Consider the following 25618-nt stretch of genomic DNA (forward strand, 5'->3'; position numbering starts at 1 on the left):
TCAAAAAAGGGAATCACACTTAGTGACCTTTTGGAAGTGGGCAAAACCGTAGCCAAATCAACTTTTTTCTTACAAAAAAGTCTAATCGTACTCTATGTAAGGATTTTAAAGTTATCCCGGGCGAAGCTCTAACTAGTTAGCATAGGTTGCTAGCGCCAGATATCAAGATCAAGAAAAAGGTTATCCGACCAAGGAAGAAAGATATACCAAGAATTAGGTGGTGGGATCTAAAAGGTCAAAAGTGTGAGTTATTCGACAATGATATGTTAAAATTGAATGCGTGGAGAGAGGATAAGGAAGACAATGAAATGTGGTTAGATATGTCATCTAACATTAAGAGTATTGCTAGAGAGGTACTTCGGGAGTCAAAAGGGTATAAACCCCAAACAAAGGAGAAATGATGGTGAAGTGAAGAAGTGCAACAAAAATTAAGGAACAAGAGGAATAGTATAGAAAATTATCTAAATGTAGTACAACGAGGCATATGAACAATATAAATTGGCTAAGAAGGAGACGAAGAAAACCGTTAGTCAAGCAAGAACAAAGGCTTTTGAAAAGATGTATGAAAGAATTTGGATAAAGAAAAGGGAAAACTATATATATATATATATATATATAAGATAATTAGAGCGAGAGAAAGGAGGACCAGAGACTTGGGCATAATTCATGTATTAAGGATAAGGAAAGTAATACTCTAGTTAAAGATGACGACTTCAAGGAGAGATGAAGAAGTTACTTCGATGACCATATAGAACTAGAGATTATTAATATGGAAAGAAATGTGAGTTATACTCGGAAGATTAATGTGGAGAGGTGAAAGATTCACAAAGGAAGATGAAAATAGGTAAAGCATGCGGTACCGATGGTATACCTATCGAAGTATAGAGGTGTTTAGGAGAAGTATGAGTAATTTGGCTTACTAGGTTATTTAAAAAAATCCTACTATCGAAGAAGATGTCAAATGAATGGAGACGAAACATTTTAGTCCCCATCTTTAAAAATAAGGGAGATATTCAAAGCTACACAAATTATAGAGGCATCAAACTCATGAGTTATACCATGAAGTTGTGGAAAAAGATTATGGAGCGATGTTTACATAGCAACATATCTATTTTCGTAAACCAATTTGGTTTTATGTCCGGAAGGTCTACCATGGAAGCAATCTTTCTCATTCGCAAGTTGATGGAGAAGTTTCAAGATATGAACAAAGATTTGCGTATGGTATTTATTGATCTCGAAAAAGCTTATGATCGAGTACTAAGAGAGGTTTTATGGTGGGTGTTAGAGCGTAAATGAGTATCAGTGAGATACATACAAATACTGAAAGATATGTGTGAAGGTGTGACCATTAACATCCGAACAAAAGGGGTGATGCGCGAGATTTTCCTATCTCGATAGAGTTACACCAAGGGTCCGCTTTATACTCGTACATCTTTGCGTTAGTCATGGACGAATTGACTAGAGATATACAAAAAGAAGTACCGTGGTGTATGATGTTTGCGGACGATATTGTACTAACAGATGAGTCTAGAGAAGGTATAAATGAACCATTAGAGTTATGAAGGAATACAATAGAGGCTAAGGATTTAGGTTTAGTAGAACGAAGATCGAATATTTGCATTGCGATTTTAGTGGAAAACACTCTAGTGAGGCAGGAGTTAACTTGTAAGTAGGATCAGTACCTCAAAATGCGCATTTTAAATATCTTGGTTCAATTCTTCAAAAGTATGAGGATTACGACGAAGATGTTAGTCACAAGATAAAAGCGTGATAGATAAAATGGAGACAAACCACAGAGGTTTTTTGCGATCATAAGTTTTCCATACGGTTCAAAGAGAAATTCTACCGTACCGCCATAAGACCCCGCATTGATGTATGGTAATGAATGTTGAGCGGCGAAAAGACATGTATCTAAAATGAGTGTAATCGAGATTAAGATATTGAGATGGATTGCGGATAGACTAGGATTGATACAATTAAAAACAAAACTATTAAAGAGAAAATATGAGTAACAAATATAGAAGAGAAAAGTTACGAGAGAGACGTTTAAGATGTTTTAGATATGTACAACGTAGACCGATAAATGCGTCCGTTAGAAAAATTGAGAGTATAGGAATGGAGGTGAAAAGAAAAAGAAATGGTACACCAAATCTTACTTGGAAACTTATCATTAGAAATGATTTAGTATTGTTACAAATTCCGAAAGAGCTAACCCAAAACTGAAACGAGTGGAAAGAAAGAATTCACACAACCGACCCCAAATGAATTTAGGATTAAGACGATGTTGATGTTGTTGATTAACGAATGATACATGGATAAATAATCGATTATACAAACAAGATTTAATCGTATACAATCAATTTAGTTATTTTTAATCAGTTCGATTATTCAATTCAGGTATAAATCAGTCGAATTAGGTTTGGTTTTCAAATAATCGAAGCTTTTGTACACCCCTATTTTTCTCCGTCCATCCCTGCATGCATATATACAAACAGCAATGGCACGCTAAGTACCTCAGAATTCCCTAGTGGCCCACTCATTCCAAAAACACGTTTGCTAAGCGTTCTGTTTGATAATTTGGTTCAGGCCGTATCTCTTTTTTTATTACATAACAGAGTGAAACCACCAACGGTACCAAAAATATAATTGATCAAAACCAAGCAACCAACCCTCACATTTTGGTTTGCGTTTATAAAAATATAAACCTTTGGAAACGGAGACAAACGCAAGCCACTCATTTCAGCTTTGGAAACAGCTTGGGTGCAACCTGCAGGATCAAAGAAAAAGACACCGGTATTAATCTTTTACATGTAAACAAACATTCATATCAACCAAGTCAGCCCTTCAATCAACACTTTCTTCAAACTAAAGTTTTGAAACCGCAACCACTTCAAATAATTACTTACACATTTGTCAATGCAATGCCAGTAATCAAAGTACTGTCCAGTGCAATGTTTGTGGCCAGTTTCGTCGCCTTGTATCCTCTTCACGCAAGCCTGAACCCGAAACGAAGAAAACATTCAACATTTCGTTCTAGTTTGAACCCCGAGCAAAGGAAGCATTGGGATAGATTTCAAAGGAATTGAAGTTTCACACAAAATGGTATTTAGGGGGGGAGGTTACTCATTAGAATTGCAATCGCTGAGCTATTCACCTGATATTCAAGTAGAGGCTTCACACATTTGGGCTTGCAAGATTCCTCAAGGTACTTCTTCTGGTCAACAACCTCTTCATCTGCCCTGCATATCGAAAAAAGGGCAACAAGTAGAGTAGTACATCATCCTTCCAAGAATGCAACCCCAAAGGTTAGATGGGTCTAGAGCAACCCCTATTTTCCTAATTGCAAAAGATCAATTGCTCAATCACCATCACAGAATGCAGATTGGCTACGAAATTGATGAAGCTAACATAGCACAATGCATAAAAATGGATACAGCCCACTTTTATGCACATTATTAAGGCTTGTTGAATCCCTTTGGCTTGTGAAATGCAAACCAGGAAATGCAAAGGGGTACAGAGTGCTATTATACACACAGCTATCATGAATATAAGCCCAGTTGTGGAAAATCCAGCTACAATCAATGAATAAAGGACAACCAACTGTTCTTACTCCTTAGTCAACTGCTAATGCTACAAATAAACCATAAGCTCATTCTAAATTTCTAATATCTTCCATGTGTCAGCTTAAAGGACAATTCATAGCCCCACAGTTAAAGCCGATCGATGTAGAAAGTGATAAAACCCAAATGTCTGGAACAATACGTATTTCAAAATCACAATAGGCCAGGGAAGAAAAATGATAACTGTAACGCATAGAGTCCCACTGAGAGCTAGTCAGCCAAAACTTACATGGCGAGAAAACGGCCAAACAACGGATCGCAGAAGCGGGAGCTATATAACCTGCGATAGACGGATCAGACCTCTGTCAGAAAACGTCACCTTAGTGGACAAGGCTTAAACTTTTTTTTTTCTAGAGAGAAATCGAACAGATCTAGCTCAATAATCAGCAGCCAAAAAGAAGAAAAAAGATCTGGAAATGGGGATCATGAACAATCCAACGAGAGGGAACAAAAAGAGAAGCAGTAAAGTAATCGCCATACCGGGCAGAGATAGCAGAGAGCACCGGAGAGTCGTCGGAGGAACCCTAATGCTTTTTTGTCTCGATCTCCCTCTCTTTATAGAGTCTACACCCAATTTCTTCACCATCGACATGCCTCCGTGGAGTATTTTGGGCCTACAGTAGAAGTGCCACCACCATGGCCCAAAGGCCCATTAGGCTTCCAGTTTAGATTTAAGCGACATGGGTTTAGAACGATGCAAAACGGCCACTACTCGTTTTTCTACAAGCCGAGACAGTTATACAAACAAATATAACCTTTACATACTCGTATTATAAAATATAACTAATAAATGACATTCTAATGCTCTTGAAATTTAAATATTAAAACATAAAACACAAATTTATAAATAAAACCATACAAAGCAGACAAAAAACATTAAACTCGATTCTTAATTCTTCATACACCATACAAAACAAATTTGAAATGGATAGAAAAATTGTGCTGTACAAAACAATATATAAAAAAAAATGTCTCAAATGGCAAGCCAACTCATACCTCGGTCGAACTAACTCGACGTAACTCACATCACATCTGTGACGAGCAAACTCGTCAGAATCGCTTTGAATCGATTCTTGAAAATAATGACTCAGCTCATTGGAAAACGAACCAACTCAGGAACTCAGACTCGGTTGACAGCCCTAGGTAGGGGTGTCAAAAAAGCCCGAGGCCCGATACCCGGCCCGAACCCGCCCGTAAAATTTACGGGCTCGGACTTCACAAATCAAAGCCCGTTCGTTCTTCGGGCCGGGCCGGCCCGGCTCGGAAAATTGCGGGCCAAAAGAGGTGAAGGGCCATTGGCAAGGCCATAGACAAGTAATTGACACTGACTAGTGCTCACTCACAACTCCCTAACATACAACAAGCAGAAGCAACCACAGACAAGTAGTTGAGAGTTGCGACCAAGACTAGTAGTGCTCATTCGAAGATTGATAAACGCCATTGCCGCTGCCACCATCGCCGGCCGTATCTACCTCGGCTATATCATCATTTGCCTCCACTGCATCGCCTCCACATCCGAGTACATCATCCATCATCAATTCATCCTCCCCACCATTCATATCCTCCACCTCGTCTTCCTCATCTCCTCCCGCTCCATGAATTTCCCTTTTCTTCGGCCCATTCTCCTTCCTATGCGCCTCTAATTCCTCATCCATTGTTTCCTTTAAATTTATAAGAGCTTCCCTCTTTGCCTTTCTTGCATTCTCCCATCTCTCCAGCTCCATCTCTACTTTCGCCAGATATTGCTCTTCTATCTCCTTTTGATACTTATTCACTTCTTCTCGCCTTGTAGCCTTCCATTCCAGCAATACCTGTTTCCAGATTTACCCAGCATTCAGTTATGAATACGTAGCCCGTGAAATCCTTTCAATTTAATGCAGATTTACATAGGCCATTCTTTACTACCCTATTACCCTTTCTAGAGAGTAGAGAGAAAGGAGAACAACAGCTCAGGGAAATTACCAAAAAAAAAAATGATGGCTTAAAGGCATACCTGCTCTTTTAGTTGTTCCGACATAGGTGTATCTTCTTCCAATGGCTTTGCTAGCATATAATATATCGGTGGCTCTGCTTTAGTCCTGAAGATGCATCCCCCATGCAATAAAAAATGTGAGTAAGAAGCGGAAACTAAATAAAAAACCAGAAGTTTCTACCTAGGGACAGGACACATAACACAAAACACTATTTCTCCAAGTTCGTTCAACATTAGTATGCATGTGAATAGAAACTTATCTTCACCTCTATACAACTGTGATTATGCACACTTTGGACTGAAAATAAAAATAAGCTGCAAATTGTAATCATAGCAAAATCATCAGTAAGCATGGTTTAGTGCCAGCAAGGCTATTTAATGAAAATGGTAGAGACTGCAAATAACACCACCCCAGAACTACCTCATAAAATTGCCAAGTTTCTTTTGGTGTTCAGTCCACTGGAGGAAAAGCAGTTCCAATATCTTCTGTTCTGCTTTGGCAGAAACACGAGCTCGAAGAGTCTGATGACAACATGGAAGTAAAATGAATACATCAGATTCATCACTAAACAATATATGGAACAGTATGCAAAACAATAAACCATAGCTTGCTGCTTACAAGATCTCTCTTCCTCTTCTCAGAAATGTGTTCACGGTCCTTCACGCTCTTGCAGCCTCAGTCTTTCACTTTCTTCACGTGCCTTTTGCTCAGCCTACATAAATAGAAAGAATATGGCACAATTGTAGAACGAAAAAAAAGATGCTAGCCGAGGATTCCCCTCTAGAGATAGGCATTAGTTCTGCTTAACAAGTTGTGAAACTAAAACAAAACACAATTTCAAGGGATATGTGACCTATTTCCAACAGCTTGGAAAGTTAGTAAGAGATCTAGTTATTCTCTTCCAAATCAGTTACTAAGCTAATTCTTCAGCGAAAGTATTTAGATAATCCTTCAAAGCCAGATAATTAAAGTTCAAATCCAATAATCTCTAAATCATTAACAGCTCCATGAAGTTGAAAAAGGCTCAAATCAAGCAACAGTGTTGAATATAGTGAGAGATGAGCTTACTCTTTGCAGGGCAGTGGACCGCCGCCGTGCGTAGGCATCTGATCCAGAAAGTTTCTTATCTTCTTTTCTAAACTACTGTAGAAGCAACAAGCAAATAGACAAGCAAGAAAGCAATTAGTTGAACAAGAATCAACACATTTGACATGAATGATGAATTTAACTAATCCGATTGAGACTGCAACACATGCCTCCAAAGTCCCCAACAGTTGGCTCAGCGTTCTTCTATTCCTATTAACCAAACTTTGATCTTCATTCTTACATAAAATCCTCGGCGCAGGCTCCTGGCAATGCAAGAGCTTCAGATTCCTAATGAAAGGAAAGCCAATAAGAACGTACATAAAACTCCAAATCACTGTTTTGCAGGAGGAGTGCATGTGAAATTTACCTTCTTAGCCATTCTTTGATGGGTATCTACCCGCCGGGACCAAGCGCCATGATGTTGGCCGGGAAACTTATTCACACTTTCATCAGAGGCTCCGTTTTCAGCAGCTGTAAAATGCTTTTCCCTGACATCCTCTCCCATTTCTCCATCCCTATCTGCCTCCTCATCACCCTCGACCTGATTCCCCCAATAACAGACGACAGTAAGGCTGAGAAAAAAAATTAGTCTTCGAGAGTCAAATGACTGGAGAAGCAAGATACACCAGAAGTTCATAATGGGCACAAAATGCATTATCTGTTACTCCTACACGTGAGGAGTTTCGGATGGAAAATAGTTAAAAATAAACAGGTGACGAAAGAAATACTAGGATTTGATGAGTCGTAACATCAACACCAGAACTGACCAAATGCAGAAGCAGCAATTACCCTAACAACGGCGGATGACAATCTCCTTTTGGCAGAAGGCTCATCTTCCATATCGTCGTTCCTATCCGCCTTCATAACCAAAATCCGACAATCTATCAACACTTGTTCTATGAGAATTGGAAATAAAGGGGGAGATAAAAAAGGAGAAGTACATGGCGGACAAAGCCGCTCGGATGAGCTCCAATGGAGGCGATGCCTCCCTTCCGAAGTCCCCGAGGGTCTCGAAGCCTCTCTGTTATCTGATCACAAGAGAACGAAGCGTCAAAAGACTTGAGAGAGGAGACAGAGAGTGAAAAAGAGTGACGGAGTACCTCGCACTGCTGACGGTGGAGCTCATCGACGGCGGTTTTCTCCATTGTCGCTTTGGAAAACCCTTAGCACGCCGACGGGGGAGAAGGGGTTCTTTGTAGATTCAGGCCCATTTTTTCGACTGATTACTATATACTATATACCTGTTCAGGGCGCGGATATCTAACTGTAACCAACGAAACCAGTAATGGGTGCAACGTGGATCAAAATTTGGACCGGGGATTCGGGTTTTTAACGAATCACAACAGATTACCTGTGAATACCCGAGTAAATTTACGAATGTATCCCTATTATTTTGATATATTTACAATACCATCTATGTCTATTTTAACGTAAAATCATCAATATATCTTTGAAACCAAAGAAATATACTAATATGTGAATTCCCAACTTCGTAACGGGTACCCGCGTCTCTAAAGATTGAAACCGAGAGATTGTTTTCGGAAAATCCATTAGGACAGAACTTATCCGAAAAATTTGGATATCCGATCCACGTCCATACGTACCACACAGTAGAGGCTGGTTTACAGATAAGGATTTAGATGGTTCTGATAGTGAATCTGGTTTCATCATCTACTGGAAGATCGAGACTGAAGTTGGTTTTGGAAGGGAGGTGAAACAAAAGTCTTTTCAGCAACAAAATCCCTATGATCACAAATCCACCGGACAAACAGAAACAGTGGCGGAATGTTTACATACACGTGCACAAGCTCAGTATATACGGCTTAGAACCCTGTTACTCAGTCTTGTCTTCCTCAAGATCATCTTCTCTGTCCGAACCAACAGCAGCCTTTTCCTGCTTCACTAAACTGATTTCACCATCTTGCTTTCCCCCTGTCAAAGATTCAGCTTCCTCGTTGTTGTTTTCTTCTTCCTCGGCCTCTCCCGCATAGGCATATCTGTCAGTCGTTTTTGCTTTTACATATCAGCATTCAAGTCACCACTATCAAAGTTGCATGGGCCAAACATATTAAGTAGATGGTTTCTGGGATTAAACTTGTACAGGAATTGCAAGATATTGATCATGGGTGTAAGTGTAACACATACCTCTGAGAATTCTGAGACGGCGCCCACAGATAACAAATGACACAAAGCAACAGGAATGCAATAATATCCCAGAAAGCAGTTATAGTCCAAGCAGTCCGCCATCTTTCGTTGAAGGGATCTGTTGCTTTGAAATAAACCTGGCGGGCAATCATATCACATCTAACATTAACACATCCAGGAGAAAAAAGAACAGCAATGTTCCGAGGGACCAACAGTTTCTCTCAGTTCTAGCTAACAGCAAATCAATTATCTCAAGTACAACACAAACTCCTTGTGCTCTCGCTACTCCTCTAACAGCATTCTAACAATGTTGACAAGACTATAGACTCCTGCTGCAGTCAGTATTCCTCGAGTTTAATAAAAGCATGACATTTACTCTAATGACATCTTTAACAATATTGACAAGAAAGTACCTCATACACGATCCAAGTAACAGAGACAACCACCATTATGGCAAGCGCATTTGAGAACTTCCTGTAAATCTCCAACTTAGCCGAGGTCCTCTTCATCTGCATTTAGAAAAATAAAATGCATATAGGTAAGAACCAGCCAAATGGGTATTCCCACAAGTAATGGAATTGGCGGGCAATAAATAGGATACCCTGGTCAAAGATTGTATGAAAACAAGAGGTTAAAGACCTGTAATTGTTCAAGTGTTCTTGCAAGAGAGGTAAAGATCCATAATATAAGAAACGCATCCAGGAAAGCGTCAGGCAGGACAAGAAAAAGTTTTGCTCTTCCGGATATATCGTCGATGGTGCCTACATACTCAGCTATATTAAGCATCTCGGAAGCTATGAAGTAAGTCACACCAACGAGGAGGACTTTAGAAGTGAGACCACCGAGAGTGGACCTAACGACACCATAACCCATTGAAACACAAAGGATGAGAATGCGAGAAACAGTCTTCCTGAGAGCACCAATGGTGACAACCCATGAAGTAAGGGCAACAGGCCTCGTGCCTGTACTGTTGAAATTTGCATAGTCCAAGTACCAAAAGGCCATCTCGAGAAATCCGAGAACAATAACAGTAGTGATGCAATGTTGAAGAGGCAATATATCCCTTCGGAACCTCAGGTACTGAAATAACCAGATGGCACTGAGCAACAGATACCCAAGAGACATATAACCATAAAACTTCATCAAAGGAGCCATTCTTCCGGGAAGATAACCGTCAGGGTTTTTCCAAATGGTCTCTCCGGTCATTTTGAGGCCCCTGAGTTTTGGATCACACGATATGAACAACAAGTTATAGATTCCAGATTTGCTGATGGGAATTTCATTGTCTCCCATTTTAGCAGATAAGCGTCTTCCATTGAAGTTGACGCGTAAGAGAATGGGCCATCTAGGGTCAGAAGCAGAAGGGATCCTAATAATCTCACCCTGCTTACAGCCTTGTAGTTTTGCGAGATCTGGTGTGCAACAAATCGAGCGTTGGCCACCATAAGCAGAACCACCGATGTTGTTACGATGGGAGGCCTCGAAAATAACGGCTTGGACCAAGCCATTGTTACGGCCTTTCGGTGAGCGATTATCAATGGCGTCCCTCGTCCTCCAGAAAGTGATGTTCTTGAAACTGTAAGAGATCCGAGCATGAGAAGAAGAAATGGTTAGGGACCAACGAAAGTATCTGTGAGATCAGACCGAGAGAGAGAGGAGTACCGGATGAAAGAGGAGGATCCGGCGGAAATGCCTTCGCTGCCGCCGTAGAGAAGGAGAGAGTTGCCGACATCGTGGAAAGGTTGGGAAGTGTAGATGTGGATGGAGGCTCCAGCGATTTTAATATGGATACACAGAAGCAGTGGCAACACCATCAACAACACAGACAGATGAGAGAAATCCATGGCCATGGCCGCCATTATCGGTGGAAGCGAGGATTAATCGGTTTTCTCGGCACCATAAGCAAGCTAGCAGCTGCTGAGTCGCTGTCCCGGGGAGGTACAACAGAGCGTGAAACTCACGCGTCCGGCTCGCCATCTGAGGCCCGTTTTATTTGGATTTTTTTTTTCTCTTCGTATTTTCGGCCCAATTGAGTTTAGAGACTGAATTTAATGGCGTACATTTCGTACAATTAAAAAAAAAACATTTCTCCATAATAGTGAAGAATAGGGCAGCAGAAAGAACTAGGGATATTGGTTTCGAAAATAATTCGATTCGATTATATAAAATATATATCAATTGGTTATTATATAATATTCAATTCAGTTCGATTTATGTTTTTAGTAAAAAAGTTTAGATTAAAAAAATTTTGATTTTTCAATTTTTTCGATCACTTTTGTAAAACAATTTATTAATTCAGAAATTTTATACGATTTGATTTAAAAATGATACCTATTTTTCAACTATACCGAAACACCCACGAATCCCAAGAACTTGAGCCTCTTGGTTGTGGATAAATGTTCGAAGACTAGTTTAAAATTGGACCAAGTTTGTTGACCATGCGTTCTGAAATAACTTAAAATCTGTAATTCAAAAACGACTTATTCTCCCATATAAAAGAAATCAGTACAAATATTGGCTTGAAATTTTGATAAGTGTCCCACATCGAAAAAATAGAGAGATTTGGGATCAAAGTTTTTGTGGTGGAATTAAGATCTAAACCTTATTAATTGGTATAAAAAACTCTCTATTTTCCAATGGTGTCTTATGGACCGGTATATAAGAAAGGATCAAATTCGGCTCTCCACTCTTAAGCTAACTATAAGGAAGGGTCAAACCATATAGATTTCTGTTAAAAGAAAAGGAAAAAAAAGAAACAAATTGAAACATTTTTACATAACTTTCATAAGCAGCTTCTCCACAAAGGTGTTGTTGCACTCTAGAAAGTTTTTGAGTACTTCCTGATCTCAAACATGATGGACGAAATGGAGACAAGATCTTTGTTAAGAGCAGACCCGCCATCGAGGTTCTTGATGCAGTCGGTGAGCCGGGTGTAATATAGCAAGAGCTGCGTCAATGCGGCCCTCAGGATCTCCATTCCGCACAAGAAATTGCTGAACGAAGTTATGATATCTTTGTGCATCATTTCAATAGCTGCCTTCCATCTGCTTCCAAAGTCTTTCACCACTGCCTCTACTTCACCAACCGTTATTATGGACCTCGCCCGGTTAGAACTTGAATCCTCCGACGCTGCATGTTTCAACATTTTAGCATCGGAATGTTTTTAATTTTGGAAAAGTTTGACTCTATGAAGTTGCTTACAGGCTCGGGTTTTCACAAATTTGATTAGGTCACTGAAATGCTCCACCAGCAGCTCTTCCTGCAAGAAGGCAAAATGGATTCAAAATGTCAAAAGATAAAATGAAAATCACCTTCCCAGCAAAATTCAAGACCAGGGGACTAAAATCATCTCAAGTACATCATTAGTCTTATGTGGATTTCAAAAGTACATTTCTAAATACAGATGTTATGGCCACTCACAGGAAACTATCAGCGATTTCATGAATGCAACATCAGCCCTTACCACAAATAACAAAGTATTGCTCTTTAGCAATTCCTCGAAATGCATTTGGATTTTCCCACCATCTGCACCAGCTTCCTGGAATTCAAATACATGAAGATCAATGTACTTTCATCTGGTGGGTACAAGCCATATAGAGTTTTGGATTTGCTGTAAATCACAAAGGCATTTCTTGCCAGGCAAAGCATGACGAGGGTTCAATTAATTTTGAGATAAAGATTTTCTCCACCTTAAGCACAGCAATTGTCATATCATAGTTGTTTATAAGAAAAACAATTTGCTGCTTTGGCTTTGGGAACAATTTTGCCAGCTTGAGAATCACGTCATCCATAGCCACTCTCAAACGCTCCAAATTTAGATCAAGCTGCAAGTACCATCGATAAATGTCAAACAGCTCCGAGTAACACATCTCGTAATTTGGAGGGGAATGCATATATCCAACCTGCCCATCTCCATATTCAACATTCAGGTGAATAAGCGATGCTGTGAATTCAGCATAACGCCTCATAACATAGTGAGGATGAACATCATCCTCCCACAATGTCTTCACATTAGCATTTCGCAGACTGCTGAGGTGCAAATCAAACACCATCTTGAAACGAGGCCATAAAGAGAGATTAACCTGATCCATTTGTCAGAACACACAAGATTCCATTAGATAGCTGCATATACTACATTATGGGTACTTTCCTAAAGTAAAAAACAACTCTAGTTTAGAGTGTAACAATTGAGAATAAAGCCACACATTTAACAGTACATTCAAACAGATCAATGAGGAAAACAAACCTTGTCTAGATACGAATCCAAGCAAGGAATCCTCCTCCTAGCCATGACAAGCTGTGTGAAGATGGAAAACAGAATATTCCTTGTAAAACTTGAAACTCACACAGTAATCATTGATATTGATAGTTGACCAAAAGAAACACCATTGACATTATTTTCCAAATCTTTGGAAATCAGCAACTGATAAGTAACACTACTTTATCATACTGATAGAAAAAACGTCTGACTGTGGCATGTTGACTAGGAGTCTAGGACTGAGGAACTCAAATAATGGTATGAATATGGGTCTACATGAGCAGTGTATCCAAAAAGCAGCCCCAGACCCTAAGGCTTTGCAAGTCCACATATCACAAGGTAAATAACTACATTCTTCATCTTTGCCACATTAGTCGGGAAACGGAAGAAAAAGGCCTTTGGTTGAGCAAGACTCCGAAGGACCACAAAACTATAGGTTTTCACATGACAATGGGAAAAATAACTAGCACAATGAAATTACATCATTTTAAAAGGGTTTCACCAAAAGAAAAAACTCACCGTAAACAGAGATTAGGCCATAGATATTACCTGGTGATGGTGGATGATGCAGATCATAAGCATTAGCCCAATAGCATCATAGCAGTTTGAAAGCACTAAATTGAAGTGCTCATCCATGACACCAAATGGACCTATATCATGGAGAATAAAAAATGCGAATTACCAACAAAGTGTGCTTACTTCAATCATCGTATAATCTTCTAGAAAGACTGCATTACTCTTTGATCTTTCCGACCAAATGGTCGTCTAGTACCTTGAATATGTTCTATCAGATTTCCATCATCTACTATTCTAAGTATGGTGAAAAAAAATCTGTAATATAAGTTGGTATACTCTCTCAACAGCTATCAATTCTTCAGAGGTTTATCAAATATGCTATGGAAAATGTGAGACAGGGTAGATGTTACCAGCAAAAATCTCATAAAATATGGATTCTTCGCCAAAGAAATCATCACAAAATATGTACCTGATGAATGAAATAAATAATATTAACCATTAGAGGAGCTGAAGGATGAGAAGAAACAATAAAAAATAAGGGAGGGCAGAATCGACAATACTCGGAAGTAGCTGTATCCATAAGTAGCTTGTGCAGGCTTCTGAAGAGCACTTCATAAGGATATTTGATAGAGCTGGCTTCAACTATGTGCGGGATCAGTGCAGGTTGATCAATTTCCTACAGTTAAGTTGACATAAAATCAAAGCCACATCCTTTACCAATCAAAACATGGAGTAACTATATTCAACTACAACAAAAATATAAAGAGATCAAGTGTAACCCATGGTATAGATATAGAGAACAAGTTTCTGTACTTCTAATAATAGACCCAAAAATTAGTATCATCTTCAGCATCAAGAATCAGAAAAGTGACACATATTTAAGATCGGCCAGCACAATGGCTTAAGCACAACTAATCAGCATTTGCAAATCACTAATGAAGCATACCTTTAAAATGCTTATCCTTTCACCCAATGCAAAGACAGCAGAGCGATTTTTAAGGGGCTCCCTTACAATTGAGAAGAGGCCAGTGCTTCTAGTCTCTATGCCAATCAAGTCATTTGATGCAGCTATATCTAACTGCAGTTTCTCAAGAGCTTGAATATAAGCCCGGAAATGAGCACTTAACACCTGAAAATACCAGTAGTATTTTAGACATATGGACGGGAATTTAAATAATACAAAATAATGTTACATCCACTGAGATAGTGAGATTTCACATGACATAAGCAGGTCTGACAATAATTCAAAGTCAAAGCAGCAGCAGTTTGGTTATCTAAGGTACATACATAATTTTAAAAAAATTAGTTCAACCAATAATGAAAAAAGTAACTGTCCAACTTTTACATTTGATCTTGATTAAAGATAAATTCAAGTATGAGCTTAACTTTGTAAGAGTTTCGTTTCAGGGAAGCAAATTTTGGTTTCTTCTACTAAAAAACTCAACATTGCACAAACGCCTGGGGAAAGGGCATCCCAACAAAGACTAGCCAACTGAATTTATACCCTACAGGCAGCTTGACTGAACTGAAAAAGAGTTCACACGAACAATTCTAGCGCTGTCCCTACCTGCCTTGTTCATGTCATGCTATACGCAAAAAGCTGCAGCCCGTTTTGCAACAGGAGAAACAATAATCACCTTGTTCATAGTATCGACGTAGGCTGCACGGACATTCATAAACACCTCCTTTCCATGTTCCTTGAGGAAAGAAATGATGTATCTGCAATTTAAATGATTATTGACAGAGGAAGTATGGACTGAGATAAATCTATCTGATGAAAAGAAACTGAAATATGCTGAGCATATCAATAAAATATAAAATAAAACAACCACATCACAAACACCAATATCATGGAAAAACTCAAATCACAAGGAGCACCAAATCGCTTGTGATATAAGTTCTACAGACACCTTCATATAGAACACATACAGAGATGTGCAGTCGAGAAGAAAAAGAAGCTCTGTGAATGAGCAATGTGGCATAAATCATGTAGAGCTGCTAGTAGAACATGACTCACTTGTACTTTAGCAACACACTTTGTTGAAGAATCTGGATGTTTGTTTTTGGTTTTCTCAGGGCTATAAGCTTCTGGACAATAAAATCATACACCTGCAGATATATACATGACTGTCGCATAAGAAAAAACACTTCTCCTGTTCATGTGTACACAGTTTGAGTACTGTGAGAGAAGTAACAAAACCAACTCAGATTATAGAGTACTAAATTCATAGAGCTTATGCCAGACACACCTTTGTTAGGCCATCAATTCCTTTACGATAAAAAAGGACAAAGCAGAATACTAGTCTCATCATCATGTGAGAAAAGATTGGATTATTCAGGAAAACTAGCTTCTGACCTAAATTATACAACAATGGACCATGTCAAGAAACATGCAAACAGCAAATGTTCAGTTTGAGTTAGTGACTCATGAAACAGTCAGGACTTGGCAAAACCAAGAGTAACATCATAGACATAGTAATAGAATTATAGAAAACGTAAAGAATGCATATTTGTTCGACAACACCCAAAGCAGCAAGCAAATATGATCAATAACCTTTGAAATGGCCTTTTGCCGGAGCTTCTCAAGCTCTGGCTCAACATCTTTTAGAGCTTTTGAACTTTTGACCACATGATCCATCTCAGTGAACTTCAGCTTCTTACTCAGAATTTCAAGTGTTCTCATATAGTCTTCGTTTACCTGAACAAGAAAACGAAACATATATCTGAGAAATCCAGAAACACGAGATTTTCCTTCAGCAATCTGCAGTAGGACTCAAAATTAGGAGATACTTAATGCAAAAAAAATGTGTCTAAATGTTAAAAGACAGACGAGGAATAATGAATTCCAATTCTATTAATGCACATAATGGCAACATGAAACCCAAATGAGCTATCAAATAAAGAATTTGTTTCTCCTATATTTTCCAGATCATAGACCTTAAATAAGCAACTCTTGCAGCACATTCAAAAAATAGAAAAAAGAAAAGAAAAAGAAAGGGAAATATCAAGAACCTGCACGAATCTTGCCAACTACCGAAAGCCATCACAAAAGAGAAAAGTTTGTAAATACCTCTCCATCAACAATTACATCTATCATCTTTGGTGGGATTATGATGTCTTCCACAAATTTGGCTAGTCTCGATTCAGCCACCTGTTCAAAGGGTAGCAACATAAAACAACAAAACCAGGGCATGACAATCAAAAGAGAATGCTAACATCAGTCCCTGATTGATTTATACCCTTCGGTTTTTTAGTCTCAGACCCATGTCCATTGATTTTTCTTGTAGAATCTTTATGTCTGAGCTTATAGAACCAATCTCTTCCTAGAAAAAAGAGAAAAAAAAACAAAAAAAAAGAGAACAAGGTTCAGTGAAGAGTAAAAGAATCAGTCATCGGTTTTCCAAATGAAAGAAACACATCCCCGTGAAACTAAAGCAATCAGAACATGGAGAGAAAGGAATAAACAGAAAAAAAAAACATAATTTACAGGGCACATGAAGGGCTAAAACACCTGAAATCCACTCAGGAGGCTCTCCATTTGTGACAAGATGTTGTCACAGTCACGAATCTGATCGTGAAGTGAGACTAAGTTATCACTTTCTTTAATGTAATCCTGGACATACATGAAGGGTAAAGCATTAGTGCAAGCAGAATAGAGAGGATGTCACGTATCATAAATCAAATAACAACCTGGATCGACTCCAATTCGACCTTCCGCAGATTGTTTTCAACCCCTTTTGCATAGTCCCTAAGTTTTGCACCATTGCAGAGTATATTGGCAACAACCTGAACTGACACGCCAATAAAATGGAGAGGATGTCATATCATTGCATCTCAAAGTGATCAATCCATGTACAGAGCAATTTAAAAGACGGTAGCCATGACTCATGAGCACGGAAACAGACGAGTGACAACCACAAGCTTGATTTTGTTCTAAACACAGGTTTCTGTCTTAAAAGTCCTAGTACGGATATCCTCAACTTTGGCACCAGTCTAGAAGGATTTAAAAGAGATGGTTAATCATGGAGTAAGTAAAGTAGAGCAACAAATATTTTCCTAAAGCAAAAATACTAGATATAAAGCGAAAGGGGCTGGAAAAAGGACAAGCTCAGGTGAAAGATCCATAGGACATCCAATCTTAGATCTAGAGGAATTATGATTCGGTTACCTCATCACTCTCACATTCTTCTAGTTCTTGCTGAAGCCCTTCCAATGATACATCATCACTGCCACAAGAAGAAGATTAGATCAATTTTATCATTTGCGGTACAAATATTTGAATTCATGTCATTCACAAGATGTAATAATTATCTGAATAATTCAGAGAAGAAGTACCCTTTTTATACCCTTATAAATGTCACAGAGGAAGGCATCAGAATGTTACCTGCCTGAATCCTCTTCAAAAGTCAAGTCTCCAACAAATGCTCCTAAATCAAATCCATGTTTCTGGGTATTATTGGGTTCGTCCATGGCTTGACCCTATGATGCTGGATAGAGGAACGAGAGAGGGAAAAATGTAAAAAGAGGGTAGAATTAACATTACACTCAAATTGAAACATCCATAAACGGGATCGTAAGCAATTAAGGAAGACAGCAAATGGACACCAAGTACATTTATCTTTACCGAAAATGAACCAATGTAGATGGCAAATGGTTAAGCAAACAGAAATGGTGAGAACGGGATCGTCAGCAATTAAGGAAGACGGCAAATGGTTAAGCAAACAGAAATGGTGAGAACAAAATTCCAATTAACAAAAGCAGTCTTGATTAATCACCCATTTTGAATTCAAAGAACCTAAATCGTCTCTTCATTTCCAGAATTTCCGACACAGTCAAATTTAATCCATTAACTTTCACAACCATGATGAAACCTGCTTTGAGAAAACCCTACGCGAGATTTGCTAATTTCACAAGCTAGAAACCCATAAAAAATACACTAGCCCAAAACCAAATCTAAGAAAGAAAAACGAGAAAAAGAGAAACTAAAGACAAAATTCAGATTTTCCAGAAAGGGAAACAAGGCAATTAACAGATTTCTGCAAGTTCTTCCTCTTCAAGCTCGAGCAGACCACAATCGGTCGAATCCAAGCAAAACTTTAACCTGAGAAATCCTAACCACAAAACCCCTAAACCGATGAAACCCTAACCTGAGAGATCGAGCCTAACCATCGATGAAGGTCCAGAGGAGACTAGATCGAACCTTAAAAACTGAAACCCTAACCCAACGACCCCTGAGAGCGAGAGAAACAAACCTGAAACAAGCGCGACTGACGGTAGGAGGCAAGCGTCGAGGGCAAACGGACAGGGTGACGCGAGCTTCGAGAGGAGTGGCCGTTTATTGCCCAAGGGTAAAAATGTAATTATTGCATAAACAAGGGTTAATATCGTTCTGGCCTTCTGGGTTTGTAATTTATCAAAGGTTAATTAAGAACGCTTCAATTTCCTTGAAGAAACCTGCGTTCCTCTCCAAACTCAGCACCAACAACGACGGATTCGAAGGCAAGTCTCTCGACGAATCAAGGCTGTTCTCCTTCACTATCGGATCGTGTCTGTATTATTTTCGATTGCTAATGTTTGGATGGTTTCGTATCGTAACATGGATTTATTTGGCCGATTAACAGGAATCGAGCTGTCTGAATAAGCTGCGAGCATGAACGAAGACCACCTCAGGCCTCAACTTCCTGGTTCGCAGATTCATGTTCATACTCTAATTCATTCACTTTTGCTTCCGGGTTTTGCTATGATTTCGTAATTCGGGGTTTTATTCACTTTCTCCTCTGAGGATATTCCTCTAAAATATTGCTTGGTCGCTGTTTTGGTGTACCCGATTGCTGCAGAAGACGGTATCAAGCAGAAATCCGTGGACCAGAGAGCTCCTCTCCCGGGAGATCCTAAATGTGTGATCTGTTCTCGTTACGGCGAGTACATCTGTGATGAGACTGATGATGACATCTGCAGTCTTGAATGCAAACAAAGGCTCTTAAGAAGGCTCGAGGCAATTCCTGTCAGTGATGAGTGTTTTTATGTTAGAGATGATGATGATGATGCTCAACTGCTTAGAAGCAGAATTGAAATTGATGTCAAAGGAGGAACAGTCCCTCCTCCTGCCTTGTCTTTCGATTCATTTGGACTTCCTTCTATGCTTCGTCTAAATCTAGAAACAGCTGGATATCGCATCCCCACTCCTATCCAGATGCAAGCGATTCCAGCCGCTTTAACTGGCAAAAACCTGCTCGTTTCAGCCAGCACTGGCTCGGGCAAGACGGTTTCTTTTCTTGTTCCCATTGTTTCTCGATGTGCAAGCTTCCGCTCTGAGCATCCCTCTGTCCCGAAAGGACTGTTAGCGATTGTTTTGACGCCGACCAGGGAGCTCTGCATCCAAGTCGAGGAGCAGGCAAAGATGCTCGGAAAGGGCCTGCCTTTTAAGACTGCTCTTGTCGTAGGTGGTGACCCCATGTCTAGGCAACTCTACCGCATTCAGCAAGGCGTGGAATTGATCATTGCCACTCCGGGCCGCCTTATCGATCTCCTGACGAAGCATGACATTGAACTGGACCACGTTACGATGTTTGTGCTGGACGAGGTTGACTGCCTGCTTCAGAGGGGCTTCAGGGATCAGGTGATGCAGATATTCAGGGCCTTATCGCAACCCCAGGTCCTGCTTTACTCCGCAACAATCTCCAAAGAGGTGGAGAAGGTGGCAGCCTCTCTATCAAAGGATATGATCGAGGTATCGGTTGGCGAGCCTAACAGACCGAGCAAAGCGGTCAGGCAACTGACTATCTGGGTAGAGACCAAGCGAAAGAAGCAGAAGCTTTTTGAGATATTGAGGAGCCAGAACCATTACAAGCCTCCGGCTGTTGTTTACGTAAGTTCAAGAATTGGAGCCGATCTCTTGGCAGAGGCGATAACTACAGTCACTGGGATAAGAGCTCTATCGATCCACGGGGAGAAGTTGATGAAGGATAGGAGAGATTTGATGGGTTTATTTTTATCTGGAGAGGTGCCCGTTCTTGTTTCGACCGGGATTCTTGGCCGAGGGGTCGACCTTTTGGGGGTCAGGCAGGTAATAGTGTTTGACATGCCTGATACCATCGAGGAGTACATACATCAAATCGGCAGGGCATCTCGGATAGGAGAAGAGGGCACTGCTATTCTGTTTGTGAACGAGGAGAACCGAAATCTGTTCCCTGATTTGGTTGCGATTTTAAAAAGTTATGGAGCTCCCATACCAAGGGAACTCTCCAATTTTGCATCCATGAAAGGGCGCAACAAGAAGAGGAGGTTCGGACATTGAAGGTGATTGAGCTGGCTGATGCGCTTTCCTAGACTTTAGAAAATTTGTACAAAAAAAAAAAGTGATTTAAGGTGCAGAATCAGAGCTATAGTATGTGTTAAATTGGGGGGTTTTGGTGAAGAATCCTTTTCGGTGCATAGTGTGTGGGCTTTCGGCTAGTTAGAAACTGAACCGCGTTATAAAACCAAATTGAATCGAACCGATTAAAAATAAATTATCGTTTGATTATGAATTTTTGAATTTCGAACTAATCGAACTTGAATTAACCGTAATCGAATTTATCGAATCTAAATTAACCGTAATCGGATTTAACGATTAGCAATATATGTTATATGTAAGTAGAGAAATCAGTGGGTTGCATTTTCTTTCAACCATGAATCGCAGTTTGGTTATAATTTTGATTTGACATAATCAAACCGAATTGATTAAAACCAGAGAACCGATTTGATTTTGAATTTTTAAACACGAAATAACTGAATCCAAACTAATTATAACCGAATAAACCAAATGGAATCTGCCGCAACAGCATACATTCAAAAGCAAACCGGTTTTTTTTTTTTTTATGGGTTTCGTGTAAAAGGGCCGGCCAACTACTCATCCCGACATTATTGCACAATCGGCGCCCCTCGCTTTTTGTTCTCCCTTTGATTAAAACGTCAAAACCACCAACCAAAAAAGCCTTTGTTGCAGTCAACGGCAAAAGGTTTCAACTTTTTCTGGCCCTTCAATTCCGTTTTCCCTCACAGTTTCGATCTGGTCATGGTGATGACGGCGCCAGTGATTGGTTCGTTATCGTGTTCTTAGGCCCGCTCCGATTCACTTCCTCTATTCTCCCTTTGCGTCGCCATGTAAATTTTCTTCTGATCTCTTCCTTGTCTCCGTTTTACGTTCTGTAGCATCGGATGCGTTCGATTCTCCATTTTTACAATGCCATCAGGAATTCTAGGAATTAGGGTTCGTGCGAATTGGGGTTTTACATTCGGTCAAGCTTTGTTGTTTTGGCAGATAATATTTCTCACCTGTACCTGATGAGGAACGGAATCGAGAGCCTGGGCGAGTCTTCGAGTTCAGCGCCTTGGATCCGTCCAAAGGATACGGAAGATGATCGGATGATTGCTCTTGTCCTGTCCGAAGAGTACGCTAACCTAGACGGCGCTGTCGGTAGACGCCTATCTAGCCTTGCTCCCATCCCCGTAAGTTCCAACCTTGTTTGATGCGATTCAGTGTTTCATCGCCATTCTTATCGTCCCTTGCTCCTCCTCCACCATTAACACGACCCATTTTCTGCAGCATGTTCCCAGGATAAATTCTTACATTCCCAACTTAAGTGATGCTAGCTTGGATCACCAGCGCCTTCTTCAGAGGTATTTTTGACATGAGTCTGATGATGTTTATAGTTTTCATTCCTCAAGGTTGACAATAGTTCCCAAGGATGTTTTCTGGCTTTCGTTACATAATGGCCGATTCTTAGGGTTTTTGTTCTCTTCCCAGGCTCAACGTTTACGGTTTATGCGAAATGAAGGTCTCTGGTGATGGAAACTGCCAGGTGAATGCAGGCTACATTTCACTTGCCTTCTCCATTCCTTTATTTCCTTCTATTTAGTCATCTTCGTCGAGAAAATTTCAGTGCCTTTTCCGTTGATTTCAGTTCCGAGCGCTGTCAGACCAGCTGTACCGTTCTCCAGAGTACCACAAGCATGTTAGGAAAGAAGTTGTCAAACAGGTCAGTTGCTGTATGAGCAGGGAACAAATGCAATGGTCATTTGAATTGTCTTGGGAGTTTCTCGGTTGTTCACGAATCACACCTAACATTTTTCGTTTCTTCTGTTCTTTTCCTTTTTCCTTTGCAGCTCAAGGGCTTTCGATCTATGTATGAAAGCTATGTTCCAATGAAATACAAACGCTATCAAAAGAAAATGGCAAAGTATATGGCTCAGAATGGTCGTTTGTCTATTTTGTTACAAGTATAGTGACTGTAATTAGTTTGACCTGGAAAGTGTTTTATGAAATTTACTAACACTCAAATTTGCAAAAATGGCATAGGTTGGGAGAATGGGGAGATCATGTCACCCTACAAGCAGCGGCTGATAAGGTTAGTTCCCATTGTCTCGACGAGATCTTTAAGGTGCTATTGTTGATATTCTTGATTCAACTATCACAGCTTTGTTGTTCGCATCACCTTCCAAACCTCTCTTTTGTTTCTCGTCATAATTTGTCTCATTTTTTATTTCCATATCGATGTTGCATGATGCATGAAACTGATATTTGCCCATTTTGGAGATGGGGGCAGGTTCCTCTAGGATCTTGCAAATTTTTTTCTGGAGAAATCTCCATTTTTCCGGATGCTTTTGCAAAAATTTTAAGAAAAATCATTCATCCGTGCAGTTTGCTGCAAAGATCTGCCTCTTGACGTCCTTCAGGGACACTTGCTTCATCGAAATAATGCCTCGGATGCAAGCACCTAAGCGGGGTAATCATACGAAACCAATTTCTTACAAAATTTGGGAAGCTGCCTTATCCGTCTTAACAAAAATTGATCCGATCCTATGCTTAAAACGATGCAGAGTTGTGGTTAAGTTTTTGGTCACAGGTGCATTATAACTCACTATATGATATTCAAGGTACGTCTTTCTTTCATTCCATGTTAAGAGCACAATCATAAATTCTGGCCCTTAGCGCTTGTTATGGAAAGGGAAAGGTGATGGATTGATTAAAGCTGTGATCTTCATCTGTGGGTGCAGCTGCTCCACTTCAGCAGAAGCCAAAGAGAAAACACTGGTTGTTCTAGATTGCGTTTGGTCGGTCAATGGTTACACCAGAGATAGATTTTTAATTTATCTCACATTTGTGCATATTATCACCATTTGTTCATACACATGCATGGATCATTTGAAATTTATTGGATTCCGTAGATAATTGTTGTAGATGTGGCGCACTTGATAGGCCTTGGAGAGGTTGGAATCTATTTTTCGGACACCCGAATCTGAATCCGAAGATCACGTCCGAATCGAATCTGAGAGTTTCGAATGATTGAGGGGTTTATGGTTAAGGGAGATTGTGTGTCGTGTCCAAAATAATGTTGATTTCTGTTACAGTACAAAGGATTTGTTTAGAAGAGTGATTACTTAATTGAGTGCTTGCAACAATGGAAGGAAATATTGGTGGAGGGACATAAATCATAATAAATAAATAAAAATACACCTCAAATCAAATGTTATATGGACATGAAGAATTAAAAAAATAATTTTTACTGTCGATGGGAAACTAATACCATAGCTGGCTTTGCAATTGTAAATATAAATATATCGAATAGTTGTTTAGTTTTAGTAAAAAAGGTCGTAGTAAGTCGTATGAGTTATACGGGTCGCCGAGTCGGAAGAATGGATCGTAGAGAATCAGAAAGACGTGGCGTAGTGAGCCAGATGAATCGCTCTCAGCCGGGAGGTGGATCGTAGTGAGTCGGGGTGGGTCGCAGCGAGTTAGAATGGTGGGTCATAACGAGTTAGATGTGTCGTAAGGAGTCATGTGAATGGTAGTGGATCATGGTGAATCGGTCATATGGATCGTGCATTGAGACATACATACAAGTTGTAATAAATCATAAAGATTAAAAAAAAATGTTAGTCGTGAGATAGGAGGATAAGTCGTAATGAATTGTATGGGCTATCCAAAATTATTTACAAATATATAGAATTTCGACAATTATCCAAGATTTCAGGATCACATTTTACGTGGTGAATTTCTTATATTTGTAAGGTTTGATTCAATGTGAATGTCCATGAAATTTTCGTTTCCATCTTTTTTTTTTCTCATTTTTCAATGAGTCGTACTTGAAAATTATTTATATTTCGTTTACAAATCAAAATTCATGCAGAAACTGTAGAAAGAGACAAAACAGAGGAAATTGACAACGAAGGAAATTAAGGTCAACAACACGCATTGAAAAAAACAATAAAATAAATTATAAAATAAATACGACTGAAAGCAAGTACCGTTTGAATTCCAGCGTACCATACATGCCAGAATTCTGAGTCTGAGGTTTGGAAAAAAAAAACTTTTCTAATATTAAAAAAAATAGACCGAGAAAGGAAAATCAGTCCAAAATATGATATCATTATTACGGTACGTTATCTATTTATTTAACGTTAAAACAAGATGAAGAATAAAGCAAGCAACCAAACCCATATTTATGGCGGAATATATATGGGAATTTCGGATTTATTCAAGTTTTGATTATATTATCTTTCAGTTTTCGGATTTATTCAAGTTTTAATAAAGCAACAAATTATTCGATTATTACGCTGGAATTGTGTTCCATTTGTTTTGTTTTCATTAGAAAAATGCATTCTCTATTTTTTTTTATCTTTATATAAATTGATAAAAAAAAATATATTCAATTTTAGAACGAATTTTATTCAAAGTACCTCGGATTGAAATGTTTACATAATATGTAATATTTTCTAGAATAATGTAATTGTAGGTGAACTTTTAACAGATGTCTTATCTTAAGACTGTTCCACATGGATTTATCATTATGTCTAATTTATGAATTTCTGTATATAAATTTGGTCCACACATTTTAAATTTTTACGAACCAAATTGCTAAACATATTCTGATGATTTATTTAGCAAAACAGGAAAAACCGGTTTCAATAATGATGATGGTGATGGTGATGATAATACATTTTTGAAATTAGTATTGAAAAGCGATATAATAAAAAGG

The 25618-nt window shown here is 39.2% G+C and overlaps 5 protein-coding genes and 1 pseudogene across 5 annotated transcripts; 2 read left to right on the forward strand and 4 right to left on the reverse strand.

Annotated features, from left to right (window-relative positions):
* Window positions 1-2520: 2520 nt before the first annotated feature.
* Window positions 2521-4160, reverse strand: LOC109116537 (cytochrome b-c1 complex subunit 6-like). The gene is made up of 5 exons (XM_019202161.1): window positions 4101-4160; window positions 3850-3900; window positions 3155-3239; window positions 2907-2996; window positions 2521-2767 (listed from the first exon to the last, which is right to left on the reverse strand). Coding segments are annotated over exons 2-5 (210 nt in total). The 5' UTR covers window positions 3852-3900; window positions 4101-4160; the 3' UTR covers window positions 2521-2734.
* A 349-nt stretch (window positions 4161-4509) lies between these two features.
* Window positions 4510-7902, reverse strand: LOC104823350 (annotated as a pseudogene).
* A 466-nt stretch (window positions 7903-8368) lies between these two features.
* Window positions 8369-10769, reverse strand: LOC104823361 (transmembrane protein 87B). The gene is made up of 5 exons (XM_010554908.1): window positions 10487-10769; window positions 9464-10400; window positions 9238-9333; window positions 8825-8961; window positions 8369-8676 (listed from the first exon to the last, which is right to left on the reverse strand). Exons 1-5 carry the CDS (start codon window positions 10681-10683, stop codon window positions 8514-8516), a joined length of 1530 nt encoding a protein of 509 aa, XP_010553210.1. The 5' UTR covers window positions 10684-10769; the 3' UTR covers window positions 8369-8513.
* Window positions 10770-11483: 714 nt separating this feature from the next.
* On the reverse strand, window positions 11484-18939 carry LOC104823378 (vacuolar protein sorting-associated protein 52 A-like). The gene is made up of 20 exons (XM_010554941.1): window positions 18851-18939; window positions 17983-18085; window positions 17767-17824; window positions 17289-17384; window positions 17110-17211; window positions 16838-16921; window positions 16669-16749; window positions 16153-16296; window positions 15616-15707; window positions 15236-15317; window positions 14545-14727; window positions 14159-14274; window positions 14009-14067; window positions 13632-13732; window positions 13071-13121; window positions 12727-12906; window positions 12514-12648; window positions 12288-12362; window positions 12026-12083; window positions 11484-11953 (listed from the first exon to the last, which is right to left on the reverse strand). The coding sequence occupies exons 2-20, from the start codon at window positions 18066-18068 to the stop codon at window positions 11643-11645; spliced, it is 2094 nt and encodes a 697-aa protein (XP_010553243.1). The 5' UTR covers window positions 18069-18085; window positions 18851-18939; the 3' UTR covers window positions 11484-11642.
* LOC104823368 (DEAD-box ATP-dependent RNA helicase 41) lies at window positions 18868-21032 on the forward strand. Its single transcript, XM_010554929.1, has 4 exons — window positions 18868-18946; window positions 19049-19097; window positions 19220-19282; window positions 19436-21032. Exons 3-4 carry the CDS (start codon window positions 19249-19251, stop codon window positions 20893-20895), a joined length of 1494 nt encoding a protein of 497 aa, XP_010553231.1. The 5' UTR covers window positions 18868-18946; window positions 19049-19097; window positions 19220-19248; the 3' UTR covers window positions 20896-21032.
* A 484-nt stretch (window positions 21033-21516) lies between these two features.
* Window positions 21517-23907, forward strand: LOC104823398 (OTU domain-containing protein DDB_G0284757). Its single transcript, XM_010554967.2, has 10 exons — window positions 21517-21743; window positions 21901-22088; window positions 22186-22259; window positions 22387-22441; window positions 22544-22618; window positions 22746-22819; window positions 22939-22987; window positions 23281-23365; window positions 23460-23516; window positions 23637-23907. The coding sequence occupies exons 2-10, from the start codon at window positions 21924-21926 to the stop codon at window positions 23681-23683; spliced, it is 681 nt and encodes a 226-aa protein (XP_010553269.1). The 5' UTR covers window positions 21517-21743; window positions 21901-21923; the 3' UTR covers window positions 23684-23907.
* Window positions 23908-25618: the final 1711 nt, after the last annotated feature.

The sequence above is a fragment of the Tarenaya hassleriana genome, unplaced genomic scaffold (assembly GCF_000463585.1).
Source record: "Tarenaya hassleriana unplaced genomic scaffold, ASM46358v1 Cleome1, whole genome shotgun sequence".
Taxonomy (NCBI): Eukaryota; Viridiplantae; Streptophyta; class Magnoliopsida; order Brassicales; family Cleomaceae; genus Tarenaya; species Tarenaya hassleriana.

Coding starts and splice junctions, on each gene's coding strand:
- LOC109116537 (XM_019202161.1), bottom strand. Junction 2,997..3,154: donor AGCCTCTACTTGAATATCAG/GTGAATAGCTCA, acceptor TTTCGGGTTCAG/GCTTGCGTGAAGAGGATACA. Junction 2,768..2,906: donor GGCATTGCATTGACAAATGT/GTAAGTAATTAT, acceptor TTGATCCTGCAG/GTTGCACCCAAGCTGTTTCC.
- LOC104823378 (XM_010554941.1), bottom strand. CDS start 18,068: ATGGACGAACCCAATAATACCCAGAAACATGGATTTGATTTAGGAGCA. Junction 17,825..17,982: donor TTTGAAGAGGATTCAGGCAG/GTAACATTCTGA, acceptor TTCTTGTGGCAG/TGATGATGTATCATTGGAAG. Junction 14,275..14,544: donor AAAGGATAAGCATTTTAAAG/GTATGCTTCATT, acceptor ACTTAACTGTAG/GAAATTGATCAACCTGCACT.
- LOC104823368 (XM_010554929.1), top strand. CDS start 19,249: ATGAACGAAGACCACCTCAGGCCTCAACTTCCTG. Junction 19,283..19,435: donor CCTCAGGCCTCAACTTCCTG/GTTCGCAGATTC, acceptor CGATTGCTGCAG/AAGACGGTATCAAGCAGAAA.
- LOC104823398 (XM_010554967.2), top strand. CDS start 21,924: ATGAGGAACGGAATCGAGAGCCTGGGCGAGTCTTCGAGTTCAGCGCCT. Junction 22,820..22,938: donor TATCAAAAGAAAATGGCAAA/GTATATGGCTCA, acceptor AAAATGGCATAG/GTTGGGAGAATGGGGAGATC. Junction 23,366..23,459: donor GATGCAAGCACCTAAGCGGG/GTAATCATACGA, acceptor AAAACGATGCAG/AGTTGTGGTTAAGTTTTTGG.
- LOC104823361 (XM_010554908.1), bottom strand. CDS start 10,683: ATGGCGGCCATGGCCATGGATTTCTCTCATCTGTCTGTGTTGTTGATG. Junction 9,334..9,463: donor GAACACTTGAACAATTACAG/GTCTTTAACCTC, acceptor TTCTAAATGCAG/ATGAAGAGGACCTCGGCTAA. Junction 8,962..9,237: donor TTACTTGGATCGTGTATGAG/GTACTTTCTTGT, acceptor ATTGCCCGCCAG/GTTTATTTCAAAGCAACAGA.